This window comes from Myotis daubentonii, chromosome 10 (assembly GCF_963259705.1).
Source record: "Myotis daubentonii chromosome 10, mMyoDau2.1, whole genome shotgun sequence".
NCBI classification, from domain to species: Eukaryota; Metazoa; Chordata; class Mammalia; order Chiroptera; family Vespertilionidae; genus Myotis; species Myotis daubentonii.
Genome location: NC_081849.1, coordinates 21,944,234 through 21,959,376, shown reverse-complemented (window position 1 = coordinate 21,959,376; position 15,143 = coordinate 21,944,234). Strand labels below are relative to the sequence as shown.

Here is a 15,143-nt window from a genome sequence, read left to right as displayed (position 1 = left end):
AGAGAAAAACAGGGATCCAGGAGTCAGAAACAACGAAACCTGTTGGAATTAACACCCTTGGGGGGAGGGCCTAACAAACCACTTTTTACTGAACGAATTCCAGGATGAACGATACGAACACAGCAGATGCTATTCATTTGGCCTCTGCTAACGCTTTAGACACAGTACCTCAAGAAATTTTACTTGGGAAATTAATTCAAATTAGCTTGGTTCAGCATGTAATCACTGAAGATTAAAAAGTGGCTGGAGGATGATAAACAAAAGACAGTTAAGTGAGAGTCCACACACTGAGAGACTTGGGGTCAACATCGAAGCCATTCTTGTCAGGAGTTCTACTCAAGGCCCAGGAAGACGTAAACAACTCTCAAGTGACATCTGTAGAGGACGTTAAGCTGGGAACAGAGGAAGCCCACTGACAGGGGCATAAAATTACAAGGCAGAGTTCAACTGAAAAAAAAAAAATAGTTAATCTATCTTGGGGAAAACGACCCTAAACTCCCATAATATTCCATAGACAGGCAGGGTAAGGGGCAAAGCAGCATGGAAAAACAGCTCTGACATGCTGTAATGTGACAGAAGCCAGTAAGAATGCTAAGGGAACATGAGGTGTGTGTCATGGAGAATGGAGCACTGCATACTGCAGGCAAACAAAAATAAAGCAGAGCATCAGAAAATAACTGATCTTGAAGTGAGGCCAACTTTATCATTTAAAAGGTGGAGGGGGTGGGTACATTCTGCACTGAAGAAATGTTTTAATGGCTACAAAACCACCATTCTTATCTGGCAGGTGTTCCGGTCTTTCTCAGATCTTAAGTGGTCTCCCTGGGGGTTAGTGTCAGAAGGTGGCTCTGGGCTGGCTGCTGTTCTGAGGCTCATTGACAATACTGCCCCAAAGGAAAACTCACAGTTCAGGCTGGCCATTTCTCCTCAATCTTGAGGAGGTCTGCACTGCCTTAGAGCAATGCCTCACAGGCTTGGGGAAGTAGTCAATTTCTCTCCGTTTACTCAACCTGAAATAGTGCACTGACCCTGAAGCCAGTTTTTCCACCATCCATCTGAAAGCAATGGCTCAACACAATTATCTCCAGGCAGCTCACTGCTTTAGCAGGCAGGCACCTTGTTACATTCCTTCAGCTCAAAATGGGTACTGGACTAAAGAGGCTCTTTTCTTCTTAAAACCTAAAACCTAAGAAATTCACTCTCTATGCAAACTCATTAAACATGACAGCACAACACAGTTACTTCAAACAGCATAGTAGGAGAGTTTGTGTGGCCTCACTTTCCAGAGCAGCTATGCAAAGGACTTTCATGCTCACCTGCTGATGAGAATTAAGTCTTCACTGTGGCAGAGTAAACCCGGGTAGAAAATAGGCTTCTCTGGGAATGCATAACCTGTTTTTCAAGTTACCACCAGATCAAGCTGAGCTCACCCAGCACAGATTCACCACCGCAAAACCCACCTTAACTATCTACACTAATAAAAGAGAAACATGCAAATTGGTGTCACTCCACTATGCCCATTAGCCAATCAGGATGAGTATGCAAATTAACCCAACCAAGATGGTGGTTAATTTGCATATGCAGGCACAGAGCGAAGACTGAAGGCTCTGCCCAAGCGAAGACTGAAGACGACTGAAGACTGAAAATGACTGAAGACTGAAGAGGCTTGCCTTCTCTGCTATGGTCGGAGTGGAGAAGCCTCCAGGCTTGCCTTTTCCACTGTGGCTGGAGCGAAGGCCTGGGTCCCGGGTGCCGGAGGAAAACCGGTGCCAGCAGCCAGGGGAAGGAAGGCCTATTGCACGAATCTCTTCATGCAACAGGCCTCTAGTAGTCTAATGATTGTCCATTTTCTAGAGTAACTAGATCATCAAATAGTACTTAAGAGATGTGAAGCCACATTTCCCACGATGGGTTCTTTCAGCCCAGCTGACTTAGTGATAACATGGGCAGGGAGAGAAAAATGAGGAAGCGAGGAAGAATGAGAGAAACGCCATTTATGGGTTCTCTATCATATTATTTTATAGCTGCCATTAATGAGCCTTAAATGAACAAAGATACTGGTATTTTCACTGAACTTTTTGTGCTCAAGAATCAGGTCCTATACTGAGCCCACTGGGGAAAATCCACAAGAAATAATCCAAAAAGCTGCAGTAGTTTGAATGGCTGATTTCTGAGCTGACATTCTGTGTGACATTCTACAGATGCTCTATCCATCAGGATGTGACATGGTATGAGAGGTAAATATCACATATCAGGGAAACGTTCTGGGCCAAAGAGCAAGAGAAGTGATCTCAATGACGAAGTCTTAAGTATAAAGAACAATGTGACCAAACTCACTCCTCCTCTAACTATAGAGCATGACCTGGCATTACCAAACTTCTAAAACTAAAGTACAAGGCCTCAGAAAAATGGCCGAGTGAGGCAAGCACCTGCATCACTATTTGAAATAGTGGATGTATTTTGGTCGAGTCCAAACAGGCTGCTGAGCTATCCAAGTCAGCTCGGCAATAGTAGCCCAGATCTTGCTCTGTTTCCTGGGAAGTCTGGGAATCACTCAACAACCAGCACCACCCAGGGACAGCCGTCTCAGCGAGTAAAAGCCTTGAAGGATGTCGCTGGTAGGAAATATTGCTGAGCAGAATGCATGTCCTTGGGGCAACCAGCCACAGGGATGAAGGACAAAAGTAAAATGTCACAGGGCTTCTCAAATGCTCTCCTGCCAACTGTCAGAAGTGTGAAAGCAAAACTCATTTCCTAATAAATGTTTTCATTTCCTTTGTACATGACAAAAGGTCTGGAGGTGTTAATGGGAGGGGCTAGGGAACAGAGGCCTCTGGAGGTAAGAACCAGAGGCAAAGGCAAATGTCCTGCGCACGTAAGCAGGGCTTCACTGTTCGTCCCGGGGAAGGAAGACAGCACAGTGATGGCAACAGCATCTTATGCAGTACTTGATCTCCACAGAAAGATCGTCTCTAATATATCTCTATTACACAGATTTAAAAAGCTGAGGTCCAAGTGTACTTAATCAAGAATAGACAGCAAGTTCGAAGTGTGCCCCTTTTCTTTTCATGGGGGAAAACTGGAATAAACGAATATAGGCTTTCTCAGCATATTATTTCCCATAACATTCTGCCCAGGGTTAGGCAGGAAACTGGGAAAGAAAAAAGGGGCCATGGATCCCAATGCGTTTAATAATTATTCATCTCACCTGGCCTCGGCGGCAAGCAGCTCGTCATAGTGAGAGGATCTCTGATCATCATCCTGCCGGTATCTGATCACCGTGGCTAGACCTTTGCTGACAAGGGCCTCGGCAATGTTTCTGCAACAGAAAAGATAGGTCAGTGAGCACCAGAGGTGCATATAGGGCTCAGTCAACAGAAATAATAACAGTTCGCACCTGGAGGTCTTAACGTGTCCTGGCAGAAGGAGGAGAAACCGAGGATTTTAAGACCAATGAGCTGCTAAGCTAGAAATCCAAATAAAAGATGGAATAAAGTTCCCCAGCTCAGCACTTTTTGGCTGGCACAGTCAGATGCTATATCAATCCATACATAAACACAAGCAGAGGATATCTATAAGAAGCCCACATTAGGCCAGCCTCTCTACAGAATGTTATCAATAAGCTACTACCTTCAAGAAAAGTCTGCTTTAAAACATCAGATAAACAGATAAAAAATAAAAACACATAAAAGCATGACCTAAATTTCTCAAAATCTTTTCTCTAGCCTACCGTATAACTAGCAAATGTGTTATTCCAGTCTGGCAGTGTTAGAAACACTGGTCTAACATAACACTCGGTGCCTCCCTTCTCATCAGAACTCCTGACCGAGGCTCTCCCACCCAAAGGGGCGTGCAGAAGGTGAGTCTATGAGTGAATTGGGGAGGGAAGGGGAGGAAGGTACTGGGGTGGGATAAAAGTTCTTCATAGAAAATGGCATAAAATGGGGGAACAAATAATTCCAGCTGTGGAATAATATTCCGAGTAGTCCTTTTAGGACTAAAGAACATGCAGATTAGAATCCTTCTTAAATCAATTCTCAATGGTGTTCAATCTTCTTCCCTTCGCTAGAATTAGAAAGCGGTCCGACTCTAAGTGACTTATATCTACTAAGTAGAGAAGAGTGCACTGGACATGACTCTCTGACAACTAATGAAGCCTGTCTGCATGGTTCCTCCCCTTGCTGTAAAGAACCTTGTGAAGCACTCACTCTACAAAAACAAATTTTCAAAAATTACCTGTAGCAAGTACTGAAATCCAAGAGGCATTAAGTTATTGGGGCAGACTGGTGGTTATGTCTTTCTTTGTGTCTGTCATAATTACATGAAAGGTCCCAATCAAACCATCTGGTGAGCTGCCCTTTAGGGAGGGGGTATGCTAAGCAAAAGGCAACTGTACCATATGCTATGATTTAGTGTTGTTTGGAAATGTAGTTAACTCTTAACAAACTGATGTTCCTAGAGACTCAGATTTGGAGATGCTGGGAGCTGAACTAACCATTTTATGTGCATGTTTAATCCACTTAAAGAAGGATTCTCTTCATCAAAACCCAGGAAATTACTGTTTTAGAAGATGAAGAAAAAAATAGTATGTGCAGAAGGGAAAGGAAGAAAAGATGCTGTGGCCGATTCCCCTCTGCTGCCTGTTATCTACTGCCAGCACGATATTAATATCTCCAAACCACCACGGAATTAGCACTTCTCAAATCCACTCCCACAAAGAGGCTGCTCTGCTGGCCACCCTGTCTCCTGAGTCACCGCATAAGCATGCTGGCAAACGCTGTCATTATCACAGAGTTGGGTTTGGCAGCATGGAGAATGCCAACAGCCCCAAGTCAACAGCTGTAGAGGTTGATATATGGTGAGAATTTAACTCAGGGTGTCACCATGAAGCCCCAAGTGGGCAGGAGAAGGGCTCCCCTTGTAACACGCTGAGAGGTCTGAGGATTGGAAATGCCAGAAGAACAAAGACGTATTTGTTACTGCATTTTGAATTGCTGCGCATTGACATTTTACAGTCAATACATGGGATCTGGAGGAGAGAGTTGGAATGACAAAGCAGGCAAGAAAAAATTCAACACAAACAAGCTTCCATCTGAAAAAGCGAGAGAGCACTAAGCAAAACAGCACAAATGTTTAATGATCCACTCCTGTGAATGCTGCTCAAATCAATTCACAGAATTACTGCGTACCTGCGTGGCCAGCGAGCACCAAGGGCACAAGCATTCCTTATGCCTGCTGCCCTCTGTATCCTGTCAGCAGTGTCCACAAGTTGGCGAAGGCCTCAGATTCCCAACTCCACACCCTGCCCACTACCCTCCTCTTCTTTCTCTCGGAAGCCTAGAGTGTAAGCCGAATTCTCTTAGCTTCATGTCTCTAATTGCAGATTTCTCCTGGAGGAACAGTTGTGGTGCTGCTGCTTAGCAGTAAGGAGAGTAAAAACACATGAAATAATAACCACCATCATTACTGGGATGAGCCAGGCATGAGAATCATGTCACATGTGTTTTCTTCTTGGTGTGTGCTCCCTTGCGATACTCCTCAGTGTCTATCTTCCTTCTAAATTATGAGGTCGGAGAGGGCAAGAGTCTCCTTGTTCTTGCTTAGTAACACAGGGACTAGACCACAGTTGGCATAAAGGAGACAGTAAATATTTCTGGATGAAATCATTTAGCTTATTTAGGATAATTTTTCACTGTGGTAAAAATCACAGCATATTCTTTTTTTAAAAAAATATATATATTTTATTGATTTTTTACAGAGAGAAAGGGAGAGAGATAGAGAGTTAGAAACATCGATCAGCTGCCTCCTGCACATCTCCCACTGGGGATGTGCCCGCAATCCAGGTACATGCCCTTGACCTGAATCGAACCTGGGACCTTTCAGTCCCAGGCCGATGCTCTATCCGCTGAGCCAAACTGGTTTCGGCCACAGCACATTCTTATAATTTTATTTTAATACATCCTGAAACTCGAGATACTCTTGGAAATGTCAGAAAAACACCCAATCATTTCAGAGAGGCAGCACTGGAACATTATTTATTATCCTAAGCATATATTAGCCAAGCTTGCTGAGAACAGAATTAAGGACAAAAGCTTTCTACATATGCCTTACCAGCTTTTGTCTTTCTCCTCTCCATTATCTAGGACTTAGAATTAAAGGGAATGAAAGGGAGAGAGGGAAAATGGAATTGGCCTAGTCCATGTACTTGACTCTCTCATTCATTTCTTTTGGCTGCTAATGAAAGGTCAGGAGATTCTGCCCCGCCCCGCCCTCAAAGATGGTTCAGAAACCGACACTGCTGTGTTGATCATTTGCCCAGAAAAGAGAACATTAAATTACGTGCCATGACATTATGTCGCTTTAGACAAATTTATAAGTTCTGCTTTCTTGAGTGTATCAGTAATTCTACTCCAATTACACATGTCTGGCTCAAATGGATAATTCACAATCAGCATACAAAAAGGACACTACTAACAGCCTGAGAATTAGTGCTGGGATTGAGTTGCTTCTCCAAACTGAAAGAGAAATTTAGGTTCTATTAAAAGTGAACACTTTCCATTAGACATGATCAGATATCCTTGATACAAACACAACCAACACACAGATTTTCTCCAAAGATCTGTACTAGTTGAAATCTTCCCCCCGCCCCCACTTGTTTCAATAGCAAGTAGGTTGTTTAATCAGCACATACTTTCCAATAATAAGATACCTCTGAAACCGTGGGGTACTAATATTCTGCCAACTTGGAGAAAAGGTGTTCTATGTCCATACTCGAGAATACAGTTATTTAAATAGATTTCATTTACAGGAGATTATAACTGTTTTATCACATTTTTGGCAGTCTTCTCCATCCACAATCCCCCCACCCCAATCAAAACTTACAGAAAAGTTGCACATACTGTATGAAGAACAGACCCTCCATCTTTGAACCATGTGAGAGTAAGTAACTGACCAGGTGTACCATCACCCCCAAATATTTTAGTGTTCATTTCCTACAAACTAGGATATTTTCCTATATAATAATAATAATAATAATAATAATAATAATAATAATAATAAAACAATGAATAGAATAGGATATCAACAAGAACACAATATTATCATCTACAAACCCACCCAAATTTTGCCAATTGTTCCAATAAAATACTTAGGGGGAAAAGGACCTAATTCAGAATCAGTGTTACATTTAGATGTCACGTCTCCTTAGTCTGGAACACTTCCTCAGTCTTTCTTACAATGCATGGCTTGACACTTGGAAGAGCATAGGCCAATTACTTCTGTGTTCGATGCAGGTTATGCATCATTGGAGGCAACACACAGAAGGCATGCTGTACTGTTCCCTAAGCCCCCTATGAAATGATCTATAATTTACCACTGATGTCCACTTTAATCACTTGATCAGGATGGTGTATACCAGGCTTCTCCACTGTAGTTACTCCTTTTCCTCTTTATAACTATAGGAGACACTTTAAACTATGTAATTTTCAGCCCTCAAACTCACAAGTTATTCATTTATTTATTTGAGCAGTATAAACTCATGGAATCTCATTTTATTCAAAGGGTTATAATCCACTACTATCATTATTTATTCTGATGCTGAAATTGTTCCCAATCTGGCTAGTGAAAACTGGCTCAAGTGGGCTCCTGTGCCCTATGGACAGTCCCCCATCATTCTTTGAGCATGTCCTGATTTCCAGGACAACAACATATCTGGGCTTATCTTGTGCTGTTTTCTGTAACTCTGAAATTAGCCAATTATCTAGTAGCCTACATTTACATCATTATTTCTAAATATTTATTTCTAATACTATTGGAAACCATGTGTGGCAGTCATGAAAATGTGCCTCTCAGATTTCTCACTGCAGGAAGCATTTCTCAGTGACAGTCCCAGCTGCTGTGATCGGAACCAAGGCTATGCTTTCCACCTGCCATTACCAGCCAAAGACTGAGCACAGACAGCAGAGATATTAAAGCAGGCCTATTGCTGAGACTTTGGACTCCTCTGATGGGCAACTTTGGCTTGCGGACTCCTTGTCAGCTTGGCAGAAACTCTTAGAATTAACTGCCCTACAGCTCATATTTTTCCAGTTCGACCTTCCTTCCTTCCTTCCCTCCCTCCTCTCCACAGGGCTGAGGCCCACAGTGCAGTCTGATGGCTCTCCCAGCCTCATCCAGATCCCTGAGAACAGTCTTCCCCAATTAAACTCTCGCACTGCACATCTAGTCCCATCTTGGCATCAGCTTCTTAGAAAACCTGAAACAATATATCATGAATTAACACAGATATCTATAATCCCAATCCAATATTGCAGGGCTCATTGTAGTTTTCTTCCTTTCTATATTTATACCTCCCTTCTCTGACTGTGAGAAACCTGGCTTGCATTACCCTTAATGTTTTACTTATAAGAAAAATCTCCCTTTATATACATATACACTTACTTGCTCACTCATACATTCTGTGACTTCCTTGATTTAGTACCTAACAATAGAGCTAATTTAAGAGGAATACACTACTTAATAAAAAAAAGGACCTGGGTTAAATGGACAAGTATTTTAAAAGAGTGGGCATAGGGAATAATAACACACACACACACACACACACACACACACACACACACACACACACCCCCTTCATTCTCCATCTGAATAAGGATAACAGGTAATTCTCAATGGTTCTGTCTCACAGATCTCTATCTAGCTGTTTGAACTTAACATTTGCCACTTAAAAACCATCTACATTTTATCAGTCACTGAGGTGTCCATGGAGATTATAAAAGCAGAATATTTTCCTTAAGGCAAGCATACGTGTGGGCACATATTCAGAACAAAGCAAGCCCATAAAAAAATGCCTCTACAATGTATTTTAGTCAAGGCTAAAGGAAAGGGGTGACAGATAATTAACAGCTCAACTCATTCATAACAGTTGCATTAGCAATAGCAGAGGTACATATCTCAGTATGTGCACAAAAATACACACACTCCTCATACAATTTCTTTACAGTAATTTCAAGGTCCTGTGGTCAAATTTCATAAACAGCAGAAAATGCATCCCATAGCTATTTACTATGAGATAACCCAGATCCAACAAGACATCAGGCACATAGCTTGGGCCTCCGTCACCTGTGAACCTCCAACTCCAGGATCTTGCGCTGGAAAACTGCCTTTTCATACGGCCTGTACCTTCCCCACAGGGACAGACTTTCTCACAAGTCCTGAGAAGGAGATCACCAGCCGGCGGAGTTCCAGTACTGATTTCTAACCTACCAGGTGGCTCACCTCACTGCGCCTCAGCTTAACAGGGATGCTCTGCTGTGGGCTGAGCCACAGGGGAGCTTCACTATGCTGACATCCTTCTCTGCCACTAGGTCAGAGACAAGCAAGGAGGAAGAGGTCGCCATAGGACTTGATAAGGAGGTAGAAAGCGAGGAAGACTAGAAAAGTAATTTCTTTAGAATATCAGGTCCACTTTTACTCATGTCCATGGAAAACATGGCCTTTCCACTCTAACAGATTCTAAAGAAGTGGGGAAATGACAGCCTACGGGCCCCAAAGACTTCCTTCGCTACCGGCTCACAAGAAGACCTCTATACCCATGCTCTTTGAGGCAGGAACCGGACAATTTCAGGCTTGAGTTAGACTTGGCTTTGGGAAAGCCAGCAAAAGGAGAAAGTGAACTTCTAGATCAGTGGTTCTCAACCTTCCTAATGCCGCGACCCTTTAATACAGTTCCTCATGTTGTGGTGACCCCAATTTCATTGTTAAAAATTGAACATAATTAAAGCATAGTGATTAATCACAAAAACAATACATAATTATTTATGTATTTTCCGATGGTCTTAGGCGATCCCTGTGAAAGGGTAGTTCGACCCCCAAAGGGGTCGCGACCCACAGGTTGAGAACCACTGTTCTAGATGAAAGGGATCTGTAGCCAATGGGCAACAAACAAATATCTTTATTAAATTGCTGTTTTTCAAACAGGCCTCAAATTAGAAAGAAAGTCCTACAGAGCAACATGTAGCTTCCAAAAGCTTCTATGATGACACCTCTAGGGGTCACATGTGACCTCTCCCACTTAGTGTCTTTGTGCTCCAGTGACTGAATTCCCATGAATCTGAAAATGATGACTTACCCTTTTTTTTCTTAAAATATATCAAGGAGGTGCTTCCCACATAACCAAGTGGCATATGTAGACCAGATTCTGTTTCAGAAGCATTAATAATTAGAAACAGCTGAGGTAGCACAACATCCTTTATAGATTTACCAAATATCTTTCCTACTGTCTTCTCTATTTTTTCATTTCTCCCTTGAACTAATGTAAAATCCTATCTAATAAAAGAGAAACATGGTAGTTAGCCATACATCTGCTACCCTTCCCATTGGCTAATCAGGGCGATATGCAAATTAATTGCCAGCCAAGATGGCGGCCAGCAGCCAGGCAGCTTGAAGCGAACATAAGGCTTGCTTGCTTCAGTGACGGAGGACTCCAACGTTCCCCGCCTGCTGCTGCCGGCCTCTGAGCTTGCAGTTTGAAACATTGTTACAAATATAGAAGCCAAACAAAACCCCAGAAACCTGCTTTCAGCCAGCCGGGATCTCAGAGCTGGAGTTGAAACAGTGTTTTGATTATAGAACCCAAACAAACCAGATACCTGCTTTCAGCAGCAGAGGGAGGCCTCAGAGCTGGAGCCAAGCCTCAGAGCTAAAGCTGGCCCAGAATAAAAAAAAAAAAGAAAAAGAAAAAAAGGAGGGGTTGGGAGCATTAGTTATCCGCCAGTCTGAAAACAGCCCTCAGGCCCTCACCCAGACGGGCCAGGCACCCAAGTGGGGACCCCCACCATGAAGGGTGTGTGACCAGCTGCAAACAGCCATCATCCCCTCATCCAGGCTGGCCAGGAACCCCAGTGGGGACCCCCACCCTGATCCAGGACACCATTCAGGGCAAACCAGCCGGCCCCCACCCATGCACCAGGTCTCTATCCTATATAGTAAAAGGGTAATATGCCTCCCAGCACCGGGATAAGGGAAGCCGCGAGGCCTCCCGGCACTGGGATCAGCGTGACAGGGGGCAGCGCCCAAAGCCCCTGATCGCCCTGCGGCTCTGTGTGTGACAGGGGGCGGGGCCACAACCTCCCTATCCGCCCTGCTCTGTTCGTGACAGGGGAAGGCACCCCAACCCCCTGATCAGCCCTGCTCTGTGCCTGATAGGGGGGAGCTCCCCAACCCCCTGATCGCCCTGCGGCTCTGTGTGTGACAGGCTGCGGTGCCCCAACCCCCTGATCGGCCCTGCTCTGTGTGTGACAGGGTGCGGCGCCTCAACCCCCGCCCCCCCCCACACACACACACACACACACGGGCCCTGCTCTGTGTGTGATGGGGTAGAGCCATAACCTTCCCATCGGCCCTGCCCTGAGTATGACAGTGGCGGCACCCCAACCCTCTGATCGGCCCTGCTCTGTGGGTGATAGAGGGCGACGCCCCAACTGCCCCCCACACACAGGCCCTGCTCTGTGTGTGACCGGGTAGAGCCATAACTTCCCCATCGGCCCTGCCTTGAGTGTGACAGGGGGCGGTACCCCAAACCCCAATCAGCCCTACCCTGAGCGTGACTGAGGGTGGCATCGCAACCTCCAGATCTGCTCTGCTCTGTGCATGACAGGGGGCGGCACCCCAACTCCCCAATCGGCCCTGCTCTGAGCCCGACCAGGGGCTGCACCTAGGGATTGGGCCTTCCCTCTGCCACCCAGGAGCAGCCTAAGCCAGCAGGTTGTTATCTCCCGAGGGGTCCCAGACTGCGAGAGGGCACAGGCCGGGCTGAGGGCCTTCCCCCACCCCCCACCCCCAATGCACAAATGTTTGTGCACCGGGCCTCTAGTTCTAAAAATGACTAAAATCATTTTTGGGGGTCTTCTTACTCTTACCTGCTTCTTTATCTGTTTAGCAAGTCCCATCAACAGGACAGCCACCAGAGGATCTGCACAGTGGCTAGGGACTTTCCCAGAATGCATGACATTGAAAACAAAAAGGAAGATTCAAATGCCTAGATGTTCCCAGCCAGGCTCTAGAAACTAGGGTAAAACGGGGGGTGGGGGTGGGGGATATATGATTATCAAGGACTGTATAAGGCACATGCAGTCTTAGGGCAGCACATCCTTGTTCCAGGCTCTGAGAGCCAAAGGTAATTGCTTTTAACACTTTACCAACCCAGCTGTGGCAATACTGAACATAAGATACAGCATGACCTACAGCGAAGCAGGACCACAGAAAGCCAGACTCAAGAATGGGCAAGTACGGAATGGGACTTAACTGAATGGCCTTAGAAGCAGATCAAGCAAAAAAGCACTCCTCAGAACAAAAATGTCTAATAAGTTTTAGTTCATGTTTAATCAGCACTTAAAATATGCACAACTCCTAAACACAACTGTTCTTTTCATGAGAGCATTTTCCAGAGACTAAAGTTGAGATATGAAAATCAAGAACTCTTGGGAACAAGACTCTAGCCTTTTTGTATTATAATGAATCCCAATCCTTCCTCCTGGCAGAGAGGGGGATGTGGAAAGAAAACAATTAAACTAATATGGACATAGTATAAGCAACCCCAAAGGATGCATGGTTAGAATGGAACCCAAAGAGACCCATAAACAACCCTGGCAGAAAGGAAAGAAAGGAGGGAGGAAGAAAGAAACAGAGGAAAGGAGAAAGTGAAGGGGGAGAAAGGAAAGGAGAAGGAAAAGAAAGAAAAAATCATTCCATGAAAAAATTATTGCTTTGTGCAAAGTTAAATCCTTGAATCCCTAGAGCAGCAGTCGCCAACCAGTGGTCCATGAGGTCCGAAAGGTTGGCAACCGCTGCCCTAGAGCACACACTCCTCCAAACTTCGCTATAAAGAACAGGCTTACTCCTGAGCACTGACAAAAACTTCTCTAGCTTCAGAGGCCATGTCCCACTGCGCACCAACAGTAACCTTCCGTTTGGAAGAAAAGAAATAAAACCAAAGATACCTTGGGACCAGGGATTTAAAAGTGGGTGATGAAGAGATGTCACTTCATACTCAACCTGCCAAGAAAAGCTAATTCTCTACTCCAAGGCAGCTCTGGGCCATATCACACCCATTACCTTATTTCCACTCATGCCTACACAAGGGTGTACCTACCACCCTTGATCTCCTGAAAGAAAAACTAACAGACAAGAAAATAAGACAGAAATATGGAGCCCCTTATCTGCAGGGGACATGTCCCAAGACCCCCAGTGGATACCTGAAACCAGTACTGAAGCCTATATGCCCTTTTTTTCTTCCTCTACATAAATACCTGTGATCAAGTTTAAGTGATAAATTAGGCATAGTACATGGTTAACAACAATAACTAATGGCAAAACACAGTGATTATAACAATACACTATAACAAAAGTTACGTGAATGTGGTGACTCGTTTCAGGGGCCCCTGGAGCTGTCTCCTGCAGTCTCAGTGCTTTCCGGCGCAGCACACTGCTATCAAGGAGAACCCGCTCGCTGGCCATGTCTCCCACAAATGGACTTAATGTCTTTCCCATCTTGACCAAGCATTCCTTTATCATGCACCATGGCCGTTAACTTTAGGAGGTGCAACAGCAAAACTAGCACAGATTTATTTTTCCTTCTTCACACTTCTAGTAATAGAAGATTCGTTCTTACTGTTGATCTTAGCAAACTCAGCACACGATTTTTTTTTTTTCTTATTAAGTGAGAACTTTCACCTTTTCATTTAAAGAAAGCACTTTATGGCTTCTCTTTGCCATATCCAAATAGCTAGCATCACTACTCTTGCACTTTCGGGCCATTATTAAAAATAAATAAAAGATACTTGAACACAAGCACAGTGGATCTGATAACCAAAATGGCTGTTAGCTGGTCAACGTGCAGGTAGCAAACACAGCATGAAGATGCCAGACAAAAGGATGATTCATATCCCAGGAGGGATGGAGCAGGACAGCGTGAGATTTCACCAGGCTACTCACAACAGCCCATAAGTTAAAACTTAGGAATTGTTAATATTTAAGGACCATTGTTGACAGGAGGTAACTGAAACCAAGGAAAGTGAAACTGTAAAAAAGGGGGACTACTGTACTTGTAGGAGGCACAATTAAACTCACTTCATAACTCTAGCTAACGGAGAGAATGGTGTTGAAAATATGGGTCGAAGTGATTTAGAGAAGGAGGGGGGAGAAGCTTAACACCAAATAGCTCTATCAAACAGTTATGATTACTAAATAGACAATTTTATTCTGCCCCTAGGATTTCTGCAGTACTGTAATCTTATTGCCACCTCTTATATGATATTTTCATTTATTCAGCAATATCATGGTGATGGCTTTATAAGACAAAGAAAACTGGAATTGTACTCTATTATGTCAGCTCCTCTCTGAGTATCACTGCATTTCCAAGTCAGCAAAATATCTGAGGAAGTTAGGACAATGATGAAGCTTGGCTATATATATGAGGGGCACATTAAATGGAAGTGGCAATAAAACAACATCACTTTCAAATACCTAATATTTTCCCCAATCTCCAATCCTCAAAGTAAGACAGAAGCAAAACAGTGGGGAAAAAAAGGTCTGTTTCATGGACAAACTACAGACTTATCTATCTGAATCTCCCTTATGCAACAGGGATATGTGCCCAAGTGACACTCCCTCTATTAGACAGACATCTTCCCAGAAGGAGACCAATAGATCTTTCGAAAACAATGAAGGTAATCAATTAAATACTGGCTCTAGCTTGAAGAAAGTAAACTGTTAGCCAAACTGGTCAACTCATTGCTAAATACGCCACACATTTCCAGTTCCAACTATTTGAAGGCATGTGAGTTTGTATGATTCATCATCATGTAAAACTTGGCATTTCAAAAATAAAACAGTTCTCTGGAATAAGCTTTTCTGAAGCCTACCCAATCAGCTCATTCTCCTAACATCTCTTGCTAGGACCAGCATACTCCCAGTCACCCAGGCCTGATGTCTCTCTCACTCCCATGTAAAATTAGTTGTCAAAACTTTGAATTCAAATCCCCCATATATGTTTCCTATTCCATTCCTTCTCTTTACGCCAGTGGTGGCTCCCACGAACGCTCACCTGTACCACGTACTGCAGCCTCCATTATCTGCTTTCCTTG

General features: G+C 43.9%; 1 protein-coding gene across 1 annotated transcript in view; it reads right to left on the bottom strand.

Moving 5' to 3' along the window:
- SND1 (staphylococcal nuclease and tudor domain containing 1) overlaps nt 1-15,143 on the bottom strand; it is a 457,273-nt gene that overhangs the window by 210,179 nt on the left and 231,951 nt on the right. Inside the window, exon 13 of the mRNA XM_059711713.1 lies at nt 3,209-3,319. Within this exon, the coding sequence (XP_059567696.1) occupies nt 3,209-3,319 (111 nt within the window). The remainder of the gene's footprint in view (nt 1-3,208; nt 3,320-15,143) is intronic.